At 67.4% G+C, this 22,118-nt stretch overlaps 8 protein-coding genes across 8 annotated transcripts; 5 read left to right on the top strand and 3 right to left on the bottom strand.

The window, feature by feature from the left end:
• Window positions 1-952: 952 nt before the first annotated feature.
• On the bottom strand, window positions 953-6,116 carry PFL1_02119 (uncharacterized protein; the record flags this gene model as incomplete). Its single annotated transcript, XM_007879630.1, has 3 exons — window positions 953-1,009; window positions 1,130-5,381; window positions 5,470-6,116. The coding sequence occupies 3 exons, from the start codon at window positions 6,114-6,116 to the stop codon at window positions 953-955; spliced, it is 4,956 nt and encodes a 1,651-aa protein (XP_007877821.1).
• A 608-nt stretch (window positions 6,117-6,724) lies between these two features.
• On the top strand, window positions 6,725-8,390 carry PFL1_02120 (uncharacterized protein; the record flags this gene model as incomplete). Its single annotated transcript, XM_007879631.1, has 5 exons — window positions 6,725-7,421; window positions 7,528-7,760; window positions 7,882-8,052; window positions 8,139-8,219; window positions 8,364-8,390. 5 exons carry the CDS (start codon window positions 6,725-6,727, stop codon window positions 8,388-8,390), a joined length of 1,209 nt encoding a protein of 402 aa, XP_007877822.1.
• Window positions 8,391-8,739: 349 nt separating this feature from the next.
• Window positions 8,740-9,372, top strand: PFL1_02121 (uncharacterized protein; the record flags this gene model as incomplete). The annotated part of the gene is made up of 1 exon (XM_007879632.1): window positions 8,740-9,372. The coding sequence occupies one exon, from the start codon at window positions 8,740-8,742 to the stop codon at window positions 9,370-9,372; it is 633 nt and encodes a 210-aa protein (XP_007877823.1).
• A 260-nt stretch (window positions 9,373-9,632) lies between these two features.
• Window positions 9,633-12,636, bottom strand: PFL1_02122 (uncharacterized protein; the record flags this gene model as incomplete). Its single annotated transcript, XM_007879633.1, has 5 exons — window positions 9,633-9,953; window positions 10,046-10,126; window positions 10,241-11,890; window positions 11,988-12,054; window positions 12,149-12,636. 5 exons carry the CDS (start codon window positions 12,634-12,636, stop codon window positions 9,633-9,635), a joined length of 2,607 nt encoding a protein of 868 aa, XP_007877824.1.
• Window positions 12,637-13,363: 727 nt separating this feature from the next.
• PFL1_02123 (uncharacterized protein) lies at window positions 13,364-14,892 on the top strand (the record flags this gene model as incomplete). Its single annotated transcript, XM_007879634.1, has 4 exons — window positions 13,364-13,419; window positions 13,563-13,585; window positions 13,719-13,836; window positions 13,977-14,892. The coding sequence occupies 4 exons, from the start codon at window positions 13,364-13,366 to the stop codon at window positions 14,890-14,892; spliced, it is 1,113 nt and encodes a 370-aa protein (XP_007877825.1).
• Window positions 14,893-15,016: 124 nt separating this feature from the next.
• PFL1_02124 (uncharacterized protein) lies at window positions 15,017-16,687 on the bottom strand (the record flags this gene model as incomplete). Its single annotated transcript, XM_007879635.1, has 1 exon — window positions 15,017-16,687. The coding sequence occupies one exon, from the start codon at window positions 16,685-16,687 to the stop codon at window positions 15,017-15,019; it is 1,671 nt and encodes a 556-aa protein (XP_007877826.1).
• Window positions 16,688-17,884: 1,197 nt separating this feature from the next.
• On the top strand, window positions 17,885-19,715 carry PFL1_02125 (uncharacterized protein; the record flags this gene model as incomplete). The annotated part of the gene is made up of 3 exons (XM_007879636.1): window positions 17,885-18,104; window positions 18,211-18,403; window positions 18,524-19,715. The coding sequence occupies 3 exons, from the start codon at window positions 17,885-17,887 to the stop codon at window positions 19,713-19,715; spliced, it is 1,605 nt and encodes a 534-aa protein (XP_007877827.1).
• A 59-nt stretch (window positions 19,716-19,774) lies between these two features.
• Window positions 19,775-21,983, top strand: PFL1_02126 (uncharacterized protein; the record flags this gene model as incomplete). Its single annotated transcript, XM_007879637.1, has 2 exons — window positions 19,775-21,460; window positions 21,792-21,983. The coding sequence occupies 2 exons, from the start codon at window positions 19,775-19,777 to the stop codon at window positions 21,981-21,983; spliced, it is 1,878 nt and encodes a 625-aa protein (XP_007877828.1).
• Window positions 21,984-22,118: the final 135 nt, after the last annotated feature.

A 22,118-nucleotide genomic window follows, 5' to 3' on the forward strand; every position in this document is an offset into this window, starting at 1 on the left:
AGCAGGCAGGGCGAGGCGAGGAGGGTGCGGCGGCGGCAGTGGTCGGCTGCCCCTCCGCCCGGCCCTGGTCTGGCTTGGCCGGCTGGCTGGCTGCCCTGGCCTGGCTTGGGCCTCGGCGCCTCTCAGTCACCACCACAGCCCGAGGGCGGCAGGCCAGGCCGGGCGAGTGGAGAGGCCAGGCTGCTGGGCGGTCGAGCCAAGGCCCACCCACACAAAAAAGCGCAGCTTGGCCCGGCACAGCCCAGCCTGCCGCGCGAGAGGCGAAATTTCCATCCAGCCTGGCCTGCCAGCCAGGCGGCCCTCGGGCAGGCCGACGCGGCCCCTTGCCGGCCAGCAGGCAGGCCAGGGACGTCACCGCCAGGCTTCCCGCCAGAGGCAGGCCCGAGCGCCAGCCCGCCCGCATCTTGATCTGATCGAAAGCGGGGCGGGGCCAGGCCAGCCAGGCAGGGCAGGCTCCATGGGGAGAGACGTCGAGCGTCCAAGCGTACATCGGGCATCACCCCTCACGCGTGCAATCGGGACGCGACGCGATCCAGCCACCCGCAACGCATCTCGAACAGGTCCCTCTGAACTCCTTCTCGTCCAGAGACCCGAACATGTCAAGCATCCACCACGGCAGAGGGAATGCGACGCAGGCCAGCCAAAGAACGACCTGCAGTTTGACGGTGCACAAGGTCCAATGGGACGGGAGTAGGGGTACGAGGAGGCGTCGATGGGTCGTTGAAACCATACACGGTGGCGAGCAGTGGCAAGAGAGCACAATATGGGTTCCGCTTCCGCTTCCGCTCGCTCGCTGCGGACTCGAGGCAGACCGAGTCGACTGGTAGAGAGCGAGGCGGAGGAGGGGCGGGACGAGCCGACGCAGAGGCGGACGCGGACGGCGGAGGCGGACGGCGGAGGCGGACGGCGGAGGCGGTCGGCGGAGGCGGACGGCGGATGCGGAATGCCCTGCTTACGAGGCCCGCTTCATGGCCCAGATCTCGAGCTTGCGGATGAGGCCCTTGAGGTTCTGCGGTGGCGCGGCGACGTGGAGCAAACGACGACGGGACGGGAAAGGGAGGTCAGCGTCCTGCGTTTGGTATGTACGTCGAGATGGCATCCGAGGAAGCGGCGGGGGACGCCGACTCACCTTTCCTCCGCGGTTGCAGTTGGCCTCGAGCCAGCGCTGCATCTCGTCGCGGCACTGGGCCAGCTCCGACAGGATCGGCTGGCCGTCGACCATGGGCGGGTTGAGGAGCACGTCAAACAGGCGCGTCCACATATCGACCTGCCAGTATCGTCGAAGGCTCGCTGTAATCTTCCACCGCCTCTCGCCGTCGTCGCCCTCGACGCTCGTCGTCTCAATGTAGCGCCCAAAAAGCAGGCAGAAGGCGACCGAGGCGACGCCGTGGTAGTCGGGCTGGTAGGTAAAGGGGCGCGCCTCGCGCATCTGGGCGCAGTCGCGCGGGTCCGGCGTCCAGTCGGCCACAAACGTCTGCCCCGACGGGTAGACGGACAGGTCGATGGCCCTGCCAAAGTCGATGAGCGTCAGGCCCTTCTGCGCCCAGCCCGACGAGCCGTCGGCCGTGTAGGCGTTCGACCACGTGGTGCCCACGGGCGTGTCGTCGAGGCGGAGCAGGCAGTTGTCGATCTTGAGGTCGCCGTGGATGATCTGGTGGCGGTGCAGCGCCTCGACGACCTTGAGCAGCTCGATGGTGAAGAACATCGCCAGCACCTCTTCGATGCCGCCCGCAGACGAGCCCGCCGACCCCATCGTCGCGACGCCGGCGGTGGCCGCCTGGTTGACCACCTCGAGCAGCGTCCCCTTCTCGCCGTACTCGAGCAGCAGGAACGACTCGTCCGCGTAGCCGACAAACTTGCGCGCCGCCACGATCGACGAGAGCATCCGGGCCTCGACCGTGTGCCGCACCTTGTCCAGGACGTAGAACTCCCACGGGTTGGGCGGCGACTCGGCCTTGACGGCCAGCATGCGACGCCTCTCTGCCTCCTCCTCGTCGACCGAGAGCGACAGGTCGGCCAGGTTGGCGGCAAAGCTCGAGTCGAGGTCGTCGGCGCCCTGGATGTCGAGGAGCTGCTTGCGCGTGGAGGGCGCAAAGTCTTCGAGGTCCTCGGCGAGGAACACGGCGCCGTAGCCGCCCTCTCCGATCTTTTCCAGCACCTGGAACTTGGCGCCGGCGATGTCGAGCAGCCAGTCCTTGCCCGACCCGCGGCTCCCGTAGGTGGACCCACCGACCGAGCGCCTGAACTCGGTCTTGGATCGCTTCTGGAGGCAGTCCAGGCGCCCGTCGGCCGACTGGCCGCTCAGGTCGACGTACTGAGCATGCTCCGAGATGGGCGGAGAAAGGCGATCGAGGATCGCTGCGAGGATGTCGGCGTCGACGGGCGAGCACGGGTTGGCGAACTGAATCGACACGGCCGAGGACGGGCCGTGCTCGGCTGCGCCACGGGGCTGCCGTTGTTGAGCGCTGTCGCTGTCGGCCTCGGTCGACGCTGCCTGCGGCGTTGAGACGTCGCCACTTCGCGAGCGGTCCCGGTCCTCGATGACGAAAGACTTGCCCATCTGCTCGTAGCTGCGGAGGTTGCCCGTCTCGTCGTCGACCTCGCGAGCGATCGTGAGCCCCTCTGTGAGCTCGAACTGGGCGTCTCTCCCCCAGCTGGTCCGGTCCTCGTGTGTCCGCGTCGAGTGTTCGTGGGAGGTCGAGCCGAACGAGGACTCTGCCGCTGCCCTACCGTCTTCGTCGTCGTCAAAGCACGCCGGCTGGGAGCGGTCGAGCAAGCGCCCATCGGTCGCGGCCGAGCACGAGGTGTCGTCCGCCCGGCTCTGCAGGAACGCCTCCTCGCCCACCTCCGAGGCAAGCTCGGCAGGCTCGGCCGTCTCGCCGCCCGGCTGCTCTCCTTGCGGTTCCGGCGAGTCTGAGGATCGGGTGTGCGAGCCGTGGGCGACAGCCTCATCCTCGTCGGCTTCATCTTCCTCGTCGTCCTCGTCGTCTTGGAACACGCGGCTGCGGCTGGTTGGTCGGCTCGCGGTGGCAGGCGTCCTCGTGCTCTGACTGTAGGCCGTATAGCGCGTCATCTCGTACGTGGCCTCGGTGATGGGCGTGAGGGGCTGGAACGGCGCTCGGAAGTTCTCCATGTTTGGCTGGTACTCGTCGTCGCCTTCGGAGTGGTCGCCGGCGGCCGCCGAGTCGTTGTCGATGGGTTCATGCTCCGGGTCACTGCCCGACTCTTCGTCTTCTTCCTGCATCGGCTCGAACGTGCGGCGTGCAGCTGCAAACCTCGATGCCGGTGCCGGAGTCTCGAACGGCTGGGATGGACGCCTCGTCTCGGGCTCGTCCATGTCCCTTCCGGGTTCATCGACGGTCCTTTCAGGCTCGTCGGCGGTCCTTTCAGGCCGGCCTTCGTTTTCATCCTCGCCATCGTCCTCATCCTCGTCATCGTCGCGATACACGGGCTTCGAGGCGCCAGCACCGAGCGGCCTGTTGCCGAGAGGCGTCCGCATCGGCGTCGCCGTTCCAAGAGGCGTCCTCGTACCGAGTGCCGTCTGCCGCAGGGGGGTAGCACGGACGCCGGCATTCTCATCGCGGCTGTGGGGTGGTCTCTGGTTCTCGTCGGTCTGCGGGGGCGTGGCAGATGGGTGCCTGCCGATCGGCGTGGGTGTCGGCGGGATGTCGGCAGACGAGAGCATCATCATCCTCGGCTTCTTGAGCGACGCCGGTGGGAGCGGAGCGACGACGTCGTCCTCTTCCTCGCTGCTCTCGTCGCTGTCGTCGTCGTCCGAGTCCGAGTCGGTGTCGTCGCCGTTGAACATGTTTTCCACCTCGAGCATGGTGGCCTTGGTGACGAGGGTAGGGCTCATCCGGTGACGCATCGTGGCGTCCTTGCCATTCTTCTTCTTCTTGGGCCGGAGGTTGAGGGCGACGGCATTGTTGAAGCTGTTGTCGGGGTCAAAGACGTCCCGCGACGGCATCGTGCTGGTGGGCTCGGAGGCGTGTGCGTGGACGGGTGCTTGTGCCTGCCCTGCGGGCTTGGCCTCGACCTCGGCCGCCGTCGAGGGCGAGGGCGAAGGCGAAGGCGAAGGCGAAGGAGAAGGCGAAGGATTCTCGTTGGCTGCAGGCTCGGATCGGGCTGCCTCCCCCTCGGCTGCATCCTCGACCGGGGCCTTCTCGAAGTCGGCCGGTCGGTCAGGGGCCTCAGAGGACCGAGGTTGATCTTCAGGGAGTGGCGCGTCAGCCGATGCAGCGTGCGGCAGCCACTGACCCTCTGACTCGTCGAGGTAAAGCCAAGGGTCGTCGTCAGCCGTGATGGCTGAAGAGAGGCCGCGCTGAGCGGCGATCAGCTCTTCCAGGCACACCTCGGCCGATGAGCCGTGACTGCCGCTCTTGCTCTTGGCGGCATCGTCGAGCGAGGCGATCCCTGGGTACAAGAGCATCAAGGGACACGCGTGCCGTTCCTGCTTGGAGCTCGACGAGCTCGTCGCCGAAGCGGCCGCGGCCGAGCGAGAGCTTGACGACTTGCTGCCCTTTCGCGCTCGTTCGCCAGAGGTCGAGCTGCTCGCAGCCGACCTGTCGCGGCGCGACTCCTTGCTGGCGCCGTTCTGCGCGGCGTCTCTGGACGACGACGACGACGGCGACGGCCTCCGCACATCGCCTGGGTTCAGGTCGGCGGCGTCGGGCACGAGCTTGGTGTTGGGCTCCCAGTGCATAAGGGGGTTTCTTCGCAACAAGTCGGTCTCCGTGGGAGCTCGCGCAGACTCAGACTTGGCGAAGAGGTCTTTTGGGTTCAGGATCCTGTCGGCGGGTGCCGTCCCCGCTGGTCCGGCGTCTTCGTCGTCCTCGTCCTCCGAGTCTCTGAAGACGGCCAGGCCGCTGCTCGGCTTCTTGGGCAGGCCTCCAGCCGCGCCGATCTTGAGGCCCTTGGAACCGAGCCGGTCCGGCTGCAGGTTCTCTTGCGAGCGGGTGGAAGCGGTGCCGATGTCGTCCCAGCCGCCAGACGAGGGGCCGCTAGGCCTGGCGCCGCCCCGCTCGTCGTCGTCGTCCTGGAACACGGCGAGCTTGCGCCCGTTGTTGACGAGGGGAGCGCTGCCGCTGGAGCCGATGGCGGCAATCTTGGCGCCGGCGCCGCGCAGGACGTTGGCAGAGTTGCTCTTGGCCGGGCCGACGGCAACGCCGTCCTTGTGGCCGAGGACGCTCCGGCCGCAGCTCGTCATGGCCGCCCGCAGCGCTTCCGAGTAGTTTTGCGGCGCGTGGCCCGATGCGCCCGTGGCGGCTTGCGGGTGCAGCAGGATGCGCTGCTGGTACTCGGCGTAGCGCCTCTTGAGCCGCTCGGTGGGAGTGGCGCGGCGGGCGATGCCCAGCTTGTAAGTCTTGTCCGCCTCGTCGAACCTGCACGGGGGGAGAGGAACGCCGGGCAACGGAGTCAGCATCGGCCGAGGCGGGAGAAAGACCAAGGCGCTGCTCTGACGGCACGTACATGTTCTGGCCCTCGTTGACGACGGCGAGCTCCTCGTAGAGGCTGGCGAGCTTTGTGCCGATCTCGTTTGCGAGGAGGAAGTTGTAGATGTCCCTGGCGCACTCGACGTTGCGGGCGTAGAGGATCCACAGGCGGAGGTAGCGGCTGTCGTTTGTGTACTGCTCCGAGTCCCTAAAGGTGCGCGTCGCGCGCTCGAGGAGGGGTACGAGGCCGCTCTCGTGGGTCTGGCCGGAGGGGTAGTTGTCGATGCACCACTTTACGTAGCGGGTCCAGGCCTCGAGGGGGTCGTCCGAGTCCTGGTTGTCGGTCGATGCGACGATCTGCTCAAACTCGGCCCTCTGTGCGGCGAGGGCGGCGTGGCGCTGCTTGTGCTGCATGGTGAGGGTGTTGCTAAGGGCGTGGGCGGACCTGCCCCGTGTGAGGGGCTGCACGTTTTCCTTCTGGCATTCGATGGCGCTGATGTCGATGATGGGCGTGGACGACGTCTGGTCGATCTTGGAGCCGCCGGGGGTGCGGTGGGGCGTCTTTAGCGGCGTGGGCCCCACTGAGAGTGCCGAGGGCCCGGTGCCGCTGGGTGTTGCGAGGGGCTGCTTGCGCGGCGTCTGCGTCGGCGGGCCCATGGGCGTGGCCGGGGGCAGGAAGGACATGTCGATGTCAATGTCGCTGGCCGAACGACGGCGATGAGTCGAGTCGGAACCGATGAGCGAGCGAGGGTGAGGCCAGGTCAAGAGATGAAATCGGGTCCGGCGAGGGTGGGCGCGCGGTCACACCATCCGCCCAGATGGATGGGCGTGGATGGTGTTTAGCGAAGGTTGCTCGGTGAGCGGGCGTAGACGCGATGCTGTTCCCCGGCTCGATGGGATGGCGATGCTTGATGGAGGTCGGTGTGCCGGTGATGTTGACGGTCCGAGGCGAGTTGTCGGCGGTGGTGGTCGCGGTGGTGATGGTGGTGGTGTTGGTGTTGGTGTTTTTGTGTTTCTTTTTTTGGCTGTAGGTTTGCTTGGACGAGGCAGGCCGGCCAGGCCCCCCCCCCCCGCGACCCTACGCGTCCAGGCCGATTAGCAGGCCGGCCTTTGACCACGGCGGGCCACCAACACAAACGCCGGCGACGCGCACGTGAGCCCCGTCCTTCCTCCACCTCGCCGAGAACGCCTTTGATGCCATCATTCACTCGGGGCCACGGCCACCACCACCACCACCACCGCCACCGCTCCCCTCCTGGCCACCGCCTGCCTAGACCGCAACCCTAGACCGGATGCTGCAACGTGTAGGCAGGCTACTACGACCGCCGACCACATCCCTGCTTGCCAACCTCGCCGTCCGCCCTCGCTCCCTGCCCATCGCCCGCTTGACCACGATGCCTCCAAAGAGAGCCGCGTCCACACGCGCCGCCGCAAAGAGGAGCGCGCCCCAGCAGCCACCGGAATCGCCTCCCAGCTCCCCGACCGAATCCAGCCAGGCCCCAGCAACCAAGAAGAGAGCGGCCGCAGGTGCGCCCTCCTCGGCCAACGGTTCCGCGCCCAAGCGCACAAAGAAGCCCAGCGCAGGAGGACTGCCAGACTCTCCCGCCGCGCCCTCGGGAAACGACACAACGGCACCAGAGTCGCTGCCCAGGAACACCGAGCTGCCCGAGTCGCTCCACTTCGACCGCCCACGCCACGACGACTCGCTCAGGATAGCCGCGTGGAACATCGTCTCGCTCAAGAGCTCCGAACCAAAGGGCCTCCTCAGGTACATCGACGCAGAGGACGCCGACATCCTTGTCCTCACAGAGACCAAGGTCAACGAGGTACCCATGCACCCCAAGCTCACGGCGCGGTACAAGCACCAGTACTGGGGCATCGGCAAGCAGAAGAGCTACGCCGGCATCGCCATCCTCTCCAAGCTCGAGCCCAAAAACGTCACCTATGGCCTCCCCACCCTCCGCGACGCAGACTCCAAGGGGCGCATGAGTGAGTGCAAATTGTAGGGAGGGGCAATGTCGCCCGCCCACAGAGCTGCTCGACGACCCTGCTCACCTTGTCGCTCTACCTGTCCCCTGCCCCTGCCCCTCGCCAGTCACCCTCGAATTTGAAAACACCTTCCTGATCGGCACGTACTGTGTCAACGCCGGCGAGGGCCTCAAGTCGATGGACAACAAGATCGCCTGGAACAAGGCGTTTGCCGAGCACGTCCGGCAGTGCGACCAGCGGAAGCCCGTCATCTGGTGCGGCGACCTCAACGTCGTCCACGACGACCGCGACCTGGCCCAGGCGAGCAAAAAGTGGAACAAGAGCCCCGGCTACACCCAGGTGAGTACCTCCCCTCGTCCAGGCGGATACATGTCGTCGGGCGCCATCAGCCAGCTGACGACGGAGGCTTTCTTCTGTCCGCCGCGGTGGCATCGACGACGACTCTGTGGCGCCCCCGCAGATCGAGTGCGATGCGCACCGGGAGCTGCTTGCGGGCACGGCCGACGACGGGGGTCGTCTGGTCGATGTCTGGCGCGAGCAGCATCCCGACGCCGTGGGCCACTTCACCTTTTACGGCTGGCGCGGCATGTGCCGATCCAAGGGCATCGGCTGGAGGCTCGACAGCTTCATCGTGAGTCGCCCCTGTGCTGACGATGTGGGGCGTGAGCCGTGGCCGTGGCCGTGCCCTGACCGGACTCGCTCGTTCCTTCTGTCCAGTTCTCGGAGAGGATCAAGGACCGCGCCAAGGAGTGCGAGATCCGACACGAGTGCTATGGACCCAGCGACCACGTCCCCATTGTGAGCAGAGCAGAGCAGGGCAGAGCAGGGCAGAGCGGGGGACCTTGCACCCGACGGCCCCCGACGGGGTTGCTTGCAGGCCCGCAGCCGAAGAGCTGACTGACGCCTCATCTTGACTGCATCGTCGTCGTGGATCCCCTCCAGTACTGCGACGTCCAAGGACCTCTGTAGACCCCCTGGCGGGACGATGCTTGTGCTAGATAGAGGAGGGAGCGAGAATAGAACAGCAATAGAGCCGAGTGCTGGTGGTGCGTAGCAAGGCCAGGCCAGGATCGAGCCGCGGCGTCGAGAACGTGGCGGGGTCGGTCGCGGACAGTTCGGATCCGCGGGTCGAGGCTGGGCGGGCGGGCGGGCATCGGGGAAAAATGAGGGGGTCAGCCGAGTCGAGGCGGCCGCGGCCCGGGGGGGCTGCGTTCTTCCTGACCGCCATCTAACCTTGCCCTCTCACCTCAGCTCACCTCAGCACAGCTCAACTCCACTCACCGTATCGCTCCTCTCCCCTCCGCTGCCGTGACAAACGATGTACAGAGCCACATCCACCACCACCGCCGCGACGTGCGTGCGGCATCAGGCGGTGCGGTCGTACAGCACCTCTGCATCGAGCAGCACAGTCCCGGCACGACGGAACCAGCGTGCGCGCCGGTCGTCGAAACCGTCCGTCTTCGAATCCACCACTCGCTCGGTCCCGCGCTTGGCCAAAAACACACCAGCACCGGCGACGAGGACGGACTGGACCTCGTCGCTCTGTGCCCGGGCGGCCGTACCCGTTCGCCTCGCACCGGCCCCCTCCAAGACGTACGATACGACGCTGCCCCCAAAGACGCCCCAACTCCCCACCCTGCGCGACGGCGTCAAGGCCCTCCGCCTCTCCCTACTCCCCGGCGGGAAACGCGTCTCCACCTCCCTAGGCCTCTACAACGCTCCGCGTGAACGGTCGAATCTCGAGGCCATCAAGAGGGACCGCACCCGCTCCATCAACGAACAGGTCGGTGGCGACTACGAGGCCTTCACCCTCCAAGGCCTCGGCTTGTCGCCCAAGACCAAGGATGCGGCCACCCGCGATGCCGGCATGGCCGTCTCGCTCAACGAGAGCCTGGGCAAGGACGGCAAAAAGTGGCTGGTCCACAAGGTCGAAAAGCTCGCAAAGGTCTAGCCAGGGGCCGTTCCCCCGCCCCCCTCCCCCCCTCTGTCGCCCTGGGAGATGCGCGCCTTCAGGCCGCGGATTGTCGGCCACGGCATCGACACGCCAGGCCCCTGTCCTTTCTGCGCCGTGTACGGCCGTCGCAACCTTGATCGAATCGTGCGACCTGTCTCCTCTCGTCACGACCGGGCAAGCAATTTCCTCTGAATTTCGGCCAGCATTTGACGAGTCAGGCGTCTGTGCGGGGGATGCTAGGCCCCGCTGCGATGGGATCAGTGGAACGACGCTGGACTCCTGTGGCTGTCGAATGCCGCCGTCGAGCCGGCCGCAGCTGCGTGTGCGTGTCCGTTGGCGAACGTGGCCCCGTCTGTGCCCAGGGACGGGGAGCCACCGGCGCCCGCCGCGACGAGCTTCTCGACCTGCACGCTGACGGCTTCGAGGCCGGCGATGCGCGTCTTGAGGAGGCGCTCGACTCGCCGCGCCACCGCTTCGGGCGAGACCCGGGCGCCATGCCGGTGAGACGGAGAGGGTGCAGGCTTGCTGGCGGCCGAGACGGAGCCATCCTCGCCCGGTCCGGGCAGGACTTGGATCCTCTGACATCGCAAACGACAGGCGAGCGGCCAACAACCGGTCAGCAAGTCGCGAGGCGAGGCCCAGAGGTGTCGCACCCCGCAGGTAGACTCACAATGGTGCCCACGAGGGTCTCTGCATCCTTTGGCCAGAAGCGTGGTGATGAATGCGACGCCACACCTTCGATCGTCTTGAGCTGCGCGTCGTGTTGCACCACAGAGCAGGCAGGCAGGCGGTCATTCAGTCAGTCAGTCAGTCAGTCAGCAGCTCGCCTCTGACGAGGGATCTGGGGAGTAGCCCGCGCACTCACCTCTTGGAGCGCCTCGGTCACGGCATGTGCCCGCTCCTCGCCCATGTCGAGGCAGAGGATCTTGCCCGCGTCGACCACCAAAGGGATCACGCTGGCCACGATGAGCGCCGCGATAAACAGAGAGGCCACGGGATCGAAGCCGGTCCAGCCGAATTTCTGGATCAGCAGCGTGCTGATAATGACGCCGACGGAGCCGAGCGTATCGGCCATGACGTGGAGGTAGACTCCCATCATGTTGTGCGAATGGCCATGCCCGTGGTCGTGGCCATGTCCGTGCCCGTGGTCGTGGCCGTGCCCGTGGTGGTCGTGGCCGTGGCCGTGGCCGTGCGAGTGTCCGTGGTGGTGGCCGTGCGAGTGTCCGTGGTGGTGGTGGTGGTGGCCGCCCATGGCAAACATGCCAAACAGGTTGACGCCCAGGCCCATGCCGCTGACAATCAGCAGCTGGATGTTGTTGTTCATCACCGGAGGCTCGATGATCCTCTGGACGGCCTCAAAGACGATAAAGATGCTGATGAGGATGAGAAAGATGCCGTTGGCGAAGCCCGACAGCGTCTCGACGCGCCCGTAGCCGTAGGTAAACGCCGAGTCCGTCTTCCACGTCGCCATGACGCTGGCAAACAGGCCCATGCCGATGGCGGCGCAGTCAAAGAACATGTGGATGGCGTCGCTGATGAGGCCCAGGCTGTTGGTCCACACGCCCCAGAGCAGCTGGACGCCCATAAAGGCCAGGTTGAGGCACAGGAACTGGAAGATCTTGCGCGAGTCCGGGTTGGCGAGGATGGCCTTGACGTGGCGCCGCGTGGCCGAGAGCGCCGAACGCGTCGAGACGACGAGCTCGTGGAGCGAGCTGACATCCGCCGACGAGTGCTGCGCCGCGTAGGCCTGCGCGGCCGGCTGGCCAGCGGGCCCGGCGCTGGCGCTGAAGCGGGGCTGGAAATCGGGCGAGGTTTTGAGGATGGTCCTCAGCGCCCAGCCCACCACCAGGGCGATCAGCGTCTGGCTCCACGTCGCCTTGACGCCGAAGGCGACGTAGCCGACCGTGGCCGATGCCAGGACCGCGATGGGCCACCCGTGTGCGACCCTAGTGCGAACGGCGGCGTGGTTCTCGAGCGCCGTCGAGACCAGAGGCTCGAGCACGAGGAAGCTGAGGGCCAGCGCCACAAACGCGGGGAGGTGGCCGGTGGAACCGCCGGCGCTGCCGGGGGCCAGCACGCTGATGCTCGGGAGCGTCGCGAAGCCAAAGAGCTTGCCGACGAGGCCCAACGGCAGGAGCACCGAGGCGACAAAGACGGTGGCCACGACGCCCGCCTTGCGCCTGCCTCCCGTGTCCCTCGAAGCGGACAGGAGCGCGCGCTCCTTCTCCAGCGTCGCCAGCGCAAAGAGCAGCAGGTACGCATGGCCGAGCAGGATGCCGGTGACGGAATACGATGCGACGCTTGCCTCGGCCTCGAGCGCGGCAGAGGCGGCCCTCAGCTGAGAGGGAGAGGCTAGGCCAGCGGGCCTGTTCCTCTGCATCGAGTAGGGCATGTCGTCGTCGAGGTCCAGGCTGCCAAAGCTGGTCGGCGGGGACGAAGGCACTTCATGCTGGGCGGCGAAAGACGAGAGGAACGAGACTGCGAGGGCGAAGAGTATCGTGTACCCGCCGTAGCTCTGTCAAAGAGGGTCGTGCGGAGGGGCAGGGCAAAGCGAGAGAGACAAGAGTGAGCTCTCCAGTCTGCGCCCCGGCCCTTTGACGACATCGGCTCACCCTTCCGCGGAGGGACTTTGCGAGGTCACCGGCCCAGATGTCGCAGTACTGTGAAAAGATGATGACGCTGGGGGGTGCGGCAGAGGTGGCGGCGCCGGTGTTCGTTGAGCTAGGCGAACCTTCCACTGCAACGCTGCCAGGGGCCCGGTCCTTCGACTCACTTTGTCGCGCTCAGATGGCCCACTGCGAGGAGCCATAGCATGAGCTGGGAAAACATGACGAGCGAGAGGATGGCGAGGCGCCGCTTGTCGACCCTCTTGATGGCGGGCGCCCACTCCCACACGCGGAACCAGGCCGCCTGTCCGAGGGCTGCGATGATGAAGACGGCGGACGCAATGGCCCATGCGCCCGTGTGCTCGGCCTGGGCATGGGAGCCGGCGGCCGAGTAGATGCCATCTTCCCGGTCGGGCCAGGGTGCCGAAGCCGGCGGAGCGTGTATCGATTCCGAGTGTGCGTCCCAGAGCCATACCTTGACGAGGAGGGCGGAGGACGCGAGGAGGGTCTTGTCGAGCAGCAGGGCGAGCAGGAGGTCGGTGGGGATGCTGCTGCTGAAGGCGGCGTTTGGATCTGCGCTCGAGTCGAGCTTGACCTTGCCCATGGTGCGTGGGTCAGGCCCCTGGGAGGCATCGGGACGATACGCCGCCGCCATGGTCGCGGTCGAGCACCAGAGGCGTGGCGGTGTGTTCGGAGGACGTGGCGAGGCAAGCTAGCGAGCGAGCGAGCAAGCGAGCTCGGTGAGGGTCCGTCAGCAGTAGAGTGCGCCGAGATCGGAGATGATGGTCGTCGCCGAGGACATCGAGAGGCTGTCTGGCTGTGCAGAAGGACCAGAAATAGATCGGGGAGGCCGGGGTATGGACGTCGAAGCCAGGGAAGTCGAGAGGTCGAGAGGAGACGGTGACGGGAGAGTGGGTCAGGGTGAGAGAGAGTGGCGCTGGAGGTGGGTTGCCAGACGAGCGGCCTGGCGGGTTCGAGGAGCGCGAGAAGCAAGAGGCAGGAAGGTGGCCGGTGCACCCCCCTGGAGCCAGCAGGCAGCAGGCGGTCGGCCTCTTCCGAAGTCTTGCCTCGGTCTTGGCTTGCCTGCCTGGCCTGCCAGCAGCGCGGCAAAGCCAGGCCCGACCGCGGAGAGGGGCAAGGAGGGAACCTTTGCGGTCATCCCGGCTCGACGCTCTCTCTCTCTCTCGGCCGATTTGCGTCCAGCCTGCGCGCTGCCAGGCCTGCCAGGCGGCGTGGGGTGGAGCTGGGCAAAGTCGGCCTGCACCCGCGCCTGCAGCCCGAATGTCTGTCTGCCTTCCAGCCACCATCCATCTGCCAACCCACGACCCTTTTGCCGCCGCCGCCGCCACCACCGCAAAGGCCACCGCAATCCCCGCTGCAAGATGGGCAAGAAAAAGAGAAAGGCACCCCAGCTCGAGGCGTGGTGCTGGTACTGCGAGTGAGTGGCGCCGCCTCCCCTGGCCCTAGCCCTCGGCCCAGCCCTCGGCCCGGCCCTGGCTAGCACGCCATAGTCGACGGAACGCTTCGTCTGACCTGACCGACTCGCTTTGCTCCTCTTGGCTTCGCCACCACCTTGTGCAGTCGCGAGTTTGAAGACGATAAAGGTGAGGCCGGCCATCGAGCGCTTCCGTCGAGATGGCTTGCTGTTGCCGTGTGGCATTGCACGCTGAACCGAATGTCTCTTCTTTCTCCGCCCCACAACGACGACGACGACGACGACGACGATGACGACGACAGTCTTGCTGCAGCATCAAAAGGCCAAGCACTACCGATGCCACCTCTGCCCGCGTCGGCTGAATACGGCGGGCGGTCTCGCCGTCCACCTGACGCAGGTGCACAAGGCCGAACCCGAGAGGTGAGCAGCATTCCGCCGCCACGCCATCCGTTCCTGTCGCTGCCGCTGCCGCTGCCGCTGCGCTCCCTCCCGTCCATCGTCGGCTGACCTTCTCTCCTCCCGCCTCGCCTCATCCCTGCCTCCCTCCCTCCTTTCTGCAGGCTGGAAAATACGCTACCCGGTCGGGACACGTTCGACATTGAGATCTACGGCATGGCCGGAATCCCGGAACGCGACCTGATGGAGTGGAAGGCGCGCCGCGCGGCCGCCGCGTCCAAGGGCGGCGCCGGGGCCGGTGCCAACTCGGCGGCCAACAAGCGGCCGCGCATCGAAAAGATGGTGCTCTCCGTCGAGGCGCTGCGCATCCAGCTCGAGGCGCACAAGGCCCTCATGAGCGGCAAGACGCCGTCGCACCCTCCGCCGGGCTTCGGCCCGCCGCCGCCCGGTATCGCCGCGCCGCCGTTTGGCGTTCCACCCGCGTCCGTACCGGGGCTTTACAACCGTCCGCCCCCCGGATTCCCGCCTCCCAACATGGCCGTACCGCCGCCCGGCATCCCGCCCTATGGCGTTCCACCACCCGGTTTCGCAGGGGTACCACCCCCCGGCGCCGTCGTACCTCCGCCAGGAGGAGGGATGGGCTTCCCGCCTCCCTCGTCTTCGTCGTCGTCGACGATGGCCCCGCCGCCGCCGATGGCCAACTTTGGTGGTGCATCTATTGGCGGCGCGCCCTCGCCCCACCAGAGCGCCATCAAGAACGGGCTCAAGAGCCGTCTCGTCTACGCCGACCCGGAAATCAGCCCCGAGGAGAAACTCGCACGGACCGTCAAGTACCTCTACCGCGATCCCCTGGACGGTGCGCCGACGCAGGTCCCGGCGCAGGGAGAGCGCAGCGCTTCGGCTGACCCCGCCACTGCTGCTGCTGCTGCTGCCGCACCGGCCACCGAGATGGAGGCCAAGGTCGAAGGAGGAGGGGAGCCACCGGCTGGACAAGACGCTGCGAGCCCCGCCGCTGCTGCTGCCCAGTCGCCCACGCAGGCCAACAAGGGCGGGAGAGCGAGGGCGTCGGATCTCTTCTAGCGCGTCGTAGTATCGCGACCGGCCCACGCCATCGACCGTCGACGACAGCATGCTCTTCAAACTTCGAATTGATTGTCCTGTGTCGCCTCCTATCCGCCGGTTGTGCGTGTCGCCCCTCCGCGCCTCATCCGCCAATGTCTATCCTCAGGCCCATGCTCCGATCCTGCTCCGTCCTGCCGCTGCCCCTCGTCTCCCAGTGCCGCTCCTGGGCCGGGACGATGACGAGGCCCGCCGCAGTGCCGCTTCCACCTTCGCTCCCGCCGGCGCCGCCGCTGTTGCCGCCCTTTTTCGAGTACGAGACGGTGCTGAGGATGACGAGGAGGGCGCCGACGACAAAGCCGCCGGTGAGGGCGAAGCGGTAAAAGAGGACCGAGATGGCAAAGCTGAGGAGGATGCTGAAGCTGACGGCGAAGCCCTTGAGGATGTTGTCGGCGTGCTTGATGACGAGGGCGACGGCCAGGCCGCCCGTCACCTGGAGCGCCACGGTGGCCACGGCGCTGGTGCCAAAGTGGCGGAAGGGCGCCGCCGCACCGTAGCGCAGCGCGTGGGCGAGCACGGGCAGCGACGCCGGGACCAGGCTAAAGGCCGACAGCTGGACGTTGCGCGTCCACAGGTCGCACGCCGACGTCTTGAGCACCATCTCAAAGTAGACGCCCGCCAGGCCCGACGTGAGGCACGCCGCCAGCACGGCGAGGAAGCCCTTGACGGGCGAGGGGGCGTGCGACGCGCGCGTGCTCTCCTCCATGCTCATCGAGATGCGCGTCGTGTCAAACGATGGCGACGACGGAGGCTGCTGCTGCTGTCGCAGCCGGTCGCGTGGCCTCGACGATGAGTCGACAAACATCGACGAGCCCATCATGCCGCTGCCCACCTTGACGCCGCTGCCCATGCCGCTGCCCATGCCAAGCCCGATGCCGCGCCCGCCGCTGCTGCTGCTGCTGTCGTCGTCGTCGTCGTCGTCTGTGTAGCGGAGCGATGGGTAGCGGTCGGGGGGAGGTGCGCCGTGGGCGTCAAAGGGCGGAGGAGGAGGCGGGGGTGGCAGGTTGGCGGCGGGCCCAGCCGAGATGTGGCCGTAGCCGTGCGACTGGACCTCAAAGGGGACGAGGCCAGAGACCGACTGGCTCTGGAGCTGCACCACGGCGACGCCGAGGGCGAGCATGGCGAGCGAGGCCCACTGCCAGGCGCCGAGGCGCTTGCGCAGGAGGAGGATGCTGAAGAGGGCGGTGGTGAGGATCTTGAGCTGATAGGCGCAGATGAAGACGGGCGGCTCGAGGTTGGATACGGCGACAAACTGGAGGTTGTTTTGGAGCACGTAGAGGAGGGCCGGGATGGCGAGCTTCCAGCAGTCGTGGCCGAAGAGGTCGTCGACGACGGCCGAGAGCGTCCGGGGTCGGAGGCCCGGCGACAGCAACGACGACGAGGAGGGTGCGAGGGGCGAGCGGATCTCGTGGAGCGAAGGTTTGCGGTGGCGGCGCGAGGGGCTCCTGGGCACGGGCTTCTCGCGGTCGTGCTGGCGGTGCGAGATGGGGAGGTAGGAGGTGGCGTGCTGGGCTGGCGTCGACTCGCGGTCGGGCGACGAGACGAGCGCGAAGGCAAACGAGATGATGCACTTGAAGAGCTCGGTGAGGAGGACGGCGGTGGGGAAAAAATAGGCGTGGCCGATGGGTGCCGAGACTCGCGAGTGGTGCATGACAACGCCGAGAGCGGTGTTTTGGACGACGAGGATGAGGAGCGAGAGGTGCTTGAGCGAGAGGCCGAGCAGGAGCGGCGGGTGTGCGGCGTCGAGCGCAGGCATTGTGGGCGGTCGAGGCGAGGGGAAGGGACTGGGAAGGGACTAGGAACGATGAGGAAGCCGTGAGGGTTCTGCGGGAGGGGTATCGAATGAAGCGAGGGCGGGGCAGGCGACCGAGAGGGTGGCGGTTTGCGCTCGGAAGCAGGATCTTCTAGGACGCTGCTGCTGCTGCTGCTGCTGGCGATGAGCAAGAGGGTTGGGCGTAAGGAGCCATGGTCCTGTGCAGGCAAAAGGATGGAGAGGTGGCCGCAATGAGCGCTGCTGGCGGTGGTGGTGGTGGGTTGGCAAGCAAGCAAGCAAAAGCAAAAGCAAAGCCAGCAGGCAGCCAGCCCCCCTCGCTCGCCCTCCCACCTCGGAGGCAGCCAGCGCCCTTGTATCGGCCACCAAGGGCCGCCGGGCAGGGACTATGACTGCAGCGCACCACCAAGCTGGCATGCACGGCCGGCTTGGCAGAAGACGGCCTGACTGCACCGACGCCTCCTTGGCTTTGGTCGCGCTGGCCACGGCTCGGCCTGGGCTGGCCTGCTCGCTCGGGCGCCAGGCCAACCACCTGGTCGGGCCATGCCGAAAAAACGGCGGCGTGGGCCGGGCACGCTGTCCAGCTCAAGCCAGCCAGCCAGCCTGCCAGCCAGCCTGCCTGCGCCTTGGGCTGCTGCCTCTGCGCCCCTGCCTCTGCCCCTGCCCCTGCTCGCAGCCTGGCCGGCCCCATGTACGCTGCTAGCCTCCACACGCGACGACGGGTGCCAGGCAAGGCAAGGCCAGGGTCCAGCTGCTGGCTCTGCTGCTGGCTCTGCTGCTGCCCGCCTGCCCGCCTGCTGCCCGCCTGCCTGCCTGCCCACCTCGTCGAGGCACTCCAACACGCCGTCGATCTTTGTCGCGCCACGCCTTTGCTCGCCTCAGCAGTTAGCAGAAGCCAGCGGCCAAAGTGAGTTAGCAGCCAGCAGCTCAGGAAACCCCATCGCATAGCCATCGTCGACGGCAGGCAGCCGGCATCAACCCGTCACGGCCTCCTCACCATGCATCGCCTCTCCTCGCCTCGCCCGTTCTGGCGTCGCCGCCGTCGTCGCCTCGACACCGCTGTGTAATCCATCTGCTTCGTCACCACCACCACCACCACCACCACCGTCGTCGCTGCTTGCTGCCCCCCAAGCTGACCCCGATCCCCCTCCCTTCCTCGCCAGCCCTTTGCGTGCTCCGACCATGGCGACCGCGACGCCTTTCTCGCCCGAGGTGCCCCCCTACCTCTCGCTCAGCATCACGCAGGCGCTCTCCCTGCCACATCCGTCCAGCCCGGAGCCAAGGCACCATCGCTCCGTCAATGCCCTCATCGATGCCAGAGCCAGGGCCAGTGCGAAGCCAGCCGTCGGCTTCACCCATCTCGACCACCAGACCACCCCCAAGTGGTCCTGCACCTCGCTCTGTGAGTACGGCCATCGCCATCGTCGCAGGCGAGCCAGAGCCCCAGCAGTACCCTCATCCTCTATTCCCTCCTCCCTCCTCGGCCCCTCTTCTTCGTCCCCGCGCAGCCTACGCTCAGCTTCGCAGCCTGGGCCTCGATGTCGCCCAGCTCATCCGCGACCGCCTCCCAGACGCCCAAGCAAGAAATGCAAAGTCGCCCAACGGAACCCCCCTCGTCGCCGTCCTCTCCCCCAGCGGCATCGACCTCTTTGCCCACATCCTCGCCCTCTGGAGGCTAGGCTTCGGCGTCCTCTGCATAGCGTGAGTCCCATCAAGGCCCCACGAGCCATGCCACCGCATCTCGTACCCTGCCCGCTCACAGCCCTTCATCGCCCGACCCTCGACACTGCTGCAAAATCCCGCCCGACACGCCAACCGCAGTCCAGGATCGCCGGCCGAGGCCATCTCCAACCTGCTGCGCCTCACCGACACCCGGGCGATCCTCGCGCACGCATCGCAGCTCCGAGCCGCCCAGGATGGCGTCGACCACCTCAGGGGCGTCCAGGCGGGCTCGGACGCACTCGTCGTCCCGATGCACGACGGTATCGCCTCGTTGCTCACTGATGGCCCCGCTGCCTCCGCTGCCTCTGCCGACGGCGGGCTTGCGCCAACGCCGTCACCCTCCGCGGACGATGCCTCTGGACCTGGCCCCGAAGACGTGCTGGTGACGATGCACACGTCGGGCTCCTCGGGACTGCCCAAGCCCATCTACCAGCCGCACCGCTTCTGGACCCAGTCGATGCTGACGGCCGCAGGCACCGACCTGGCCGCCTTCACCACCACGCCCCTCTTCCACGGCGGCATGTCCGACTTCCTCCGCTCGCTCCAGGCCGGATCCAACATCTACTTTCACCCGTCGGCCGCGCCGGGCGCCCTGACCGCCGCCGCCATCGCCCGCGCCGCGGCGGCCTGCCCGCAGCCCATCTCCTACTTTCTGTCGGTGCCCTACATCCTCGAGATGCTCTACAACGACCCGCGAGGCACGGGCAAGGAGCTGCTGCGCCCCATGCAGCTCGTCAGCACCGGAGGCGCTCCCCTGCCGCAGGAGCTCGGAGACGCCATGGTCCACGACGGCATCCGCCTCGTCAGCCGGCTCGGCAGCTCCGAGTGCGGCTTCCTCATGTCCTCCTGGCGCGACTTTGAGCGCGACCGCGAGTGGTCCTACCTGCGCGTGCCAGACGAAGAGGGCCACCGCCTGCTCCACTTTGAGCCCGTCGCAGCCGACTCGTACGAGCTGGTCGTCGACCCGACCTGGCCCGTCAAGCTCGTCTCGAACCGTGACGACGGCTCCTATGCCACGTCGGACCTCTACGCGCCCCACCCGACCAAGCCCCACACCTGGAAGTACGCCGCGCGCTCCGACGACACGCTCGTCCTCATATCCGGCAAGAAGACGACGGCGCCGCAGCTCGAGGCGCGGCTGCGCTCGTCGGACCTCGTCGCCGAGGCCATCGCCTTTGGCGCCAACCGCGCCATCGTCGGCGCGCTCGTCTTTCTCGCGCCGTCGCCGGCCGGCGACGGGGGCGGGAGCGAGCTGACCTCGAGGCCAAGCAGAAGGTGCTGGGCCGGCTGAAGCCCGTGGTCGACGACTACAACCGCGCCTCGCCGCCTCATGCCCAGCTCGCCATCGAGATGGTCCACCTGCTTCCCCCATCAGCGCTGGCCGACATACCCAGGGCGAGCAAGGGCAGCCTGCAGCGTGGCCGCGCCTACCAGCAGTACGAGCCGCTGATCGCCAAGATCTACAAGGACTTTGAAGAGGGCCGGTCGATCAGCCTCGTCCCGGAGGGGGCCACCGCCAACGGCAGCGTGAACGGCAAGCGGGCGCTCGCTGGCGACGAGCTGGTGGCGTGGCTGATCGACACGATCGAGCGACTGCGAGGTGGCGGCGGCGATGCTGCCGCCAGCGCTGAGCGTAAAAAGGACAAACCAATCTCGGGCGACACCGACCTCTTCGTCGCCGGCGTCGACTCGATCCAGGCTGCGCGGATCCGGGCCGCCATCCACCAGCACATCGAGCTCGGCGGCCAGCTGCTGCAGAAGAACGTCGTCTACGACTACCCGACGCCGGCGCTGCTCGCGAGCCACATTCAGGAGGTCGGCGAGGGGCGGCCCGGGGGCGCCGCCGACGGTGAGAGTGCCCAGGCGAAACGAGACGACACGCAGCACCGGCTGATGGAGCAGCTCGTAGAGAAGTACTCGAGCTTCCCCGCGCTCGACGTTGGGCCGAACCAGACGGGTGACGACGAGCAACGCGAGCTGGTCGTCCTGACTGGAGTGACGGGAGCCCTCGGTGCTCACCTCTTCGACCAGGTGCGGGCGCGTTGTGCCCAGGCGCCGGCACGCATCGTCTGCCTGGTCCGCGCCGAGGACGAGGAGCGAGCACGCACGCGGGTGCTCACGAGCCTCAAGGCTCGCCGACTGCCCAGCAGCGTCGAGCACGTCGAGGCTTCCGGCACGGCAGAAGTCCTGTGCCTGGCTGCCGACCTTGCAGCGTCGACCACGTGCGGCCTCTCCGAGGACCAGCTTCGCCAGCTGTCGGTGGGCTGCGGCCGGGTCACCACCGTCCACGCGGCGTGGGCTGTCAACTTTGTCGGCTCGCTTCAGAGCTTCGAGGCGGAGCAGATCGCCGGACTGCGCAACCTCATCCAGCTGCACCGCCGCCTCGCTGCTGCGGCCGGATCCAGCGACCGGTCGCACTTTGCCTTCTGCTCGTCGGTGGCGAGCATCCTAGGCGCTCCCCCGTCGACCGAGTTCCACACGGCGCTTTCCGTCGCCGGCGACGGGGACGAGGCCTACGCCGAGACGCTGCCCTCCTCGCCGCGGACGGCGGCGGCGATGGGCTACGCGCGGAGCAAGTGGGTGGCCGAGCACATCTGCGCGCGGTACGGGCGCCAGACGGGCGAAGGCTGCAGCGTCATGAGGTTCGGGCAGCTGTGCAGCGACACGGCGGGCGGCGTGTGGAACGAGAGCGAAGGCTGGCCGCTGCTGATCCGTACCGCCGACGAGGTGGGTTGCCTGCCCATGCTCGACGACGAACGGCTGGCATGGCTGCCCGTCGACGTCGCGGCCGCCTCGATCGTCGACCTGGTGCGGCCGTCGTCACCGGCAGACGCGGCGGGCGGCGATTCCGGCGATGTTCCGATCTACCACCTGGTGGCGGATGCCGCCAAGGCTGCGCCGTGGGAGTCGCTGCTGGTGTGGCTGTCGCGGGAGATGGACTTTGAGCGGGTGTCGCCTCGCCGATGGATCGAGCGGCTCGAGGCCGACGAGGAACGGATCAAGGCACGCGGGATGCTCGAGCTGTGGAGGCGCAACGTGAGTGACCAGCCGTGGGCAAGCCACAGCCGCAGCCACAGCCGCAGCCACAGCCACGGCCACGGCCACGGCCACGGCACTGGATGTCGGGCCGGGCTGAACGCCGGGGTGCGAGCCAGCAGGGCAGAGATAGCGCCGATCTTGCTGACGACGCCATCGCCTGCCCATCTCATCCCCACGCCGTCGCCCATCCTGACCGTCACGGCGCTTGACGTGCTCGCGCGCCCTTTCGCCCCGCCGTGGTGCGGTCCGTGCTCTCCGACCTTCTCTGTTTCTTCTGGTTGCCGGACGTCGCGTTCGCATGGTCGATCCGGCTGTCGGTTCCTTGCAGTATGCCGCCGCGCCATCGTCTGGGGGCGGCAGCAGCAGCAGCAGCAGCGGTGCCAAGCCGGCTCGGATCGATGCCAGCCATGCACAGGCGGGCTCGGCGAGCCTCCGATCCGCTCCGCCCGTCGACGAGCAGCTGATCCGAAGGACGGTAACCGCGTGGAGGCAGAGCGGCTTCCTTGGCCAGTCCAACTGAGGGCGCCCATGGGCATCAGCCTGAATCAACTTCACTCTACCAGCATCGGCAGACCACTGTGCACACGACTGCGGCCAGGCTTGTCAGGGCACTGCCTTGTCCATCGCTCTCGAGCTACCGGTACCGGTAGGGACT

Source organism: Pseudozyma flocculosa (genome assembly GCF_000417875.1).
Source record: "Pseudozyma flocculosa PF-1 unplaced genomic scaffold scaffold00005, whole genome shotgun sequence".
Lineage (NCBI taxonomy): Eukaryota > Fungi > Basidiomycota > Ustilaginomycetes > Ustilaginales > Ustilaginaceae > Pseudozyma > Pseudozyma flocculosa.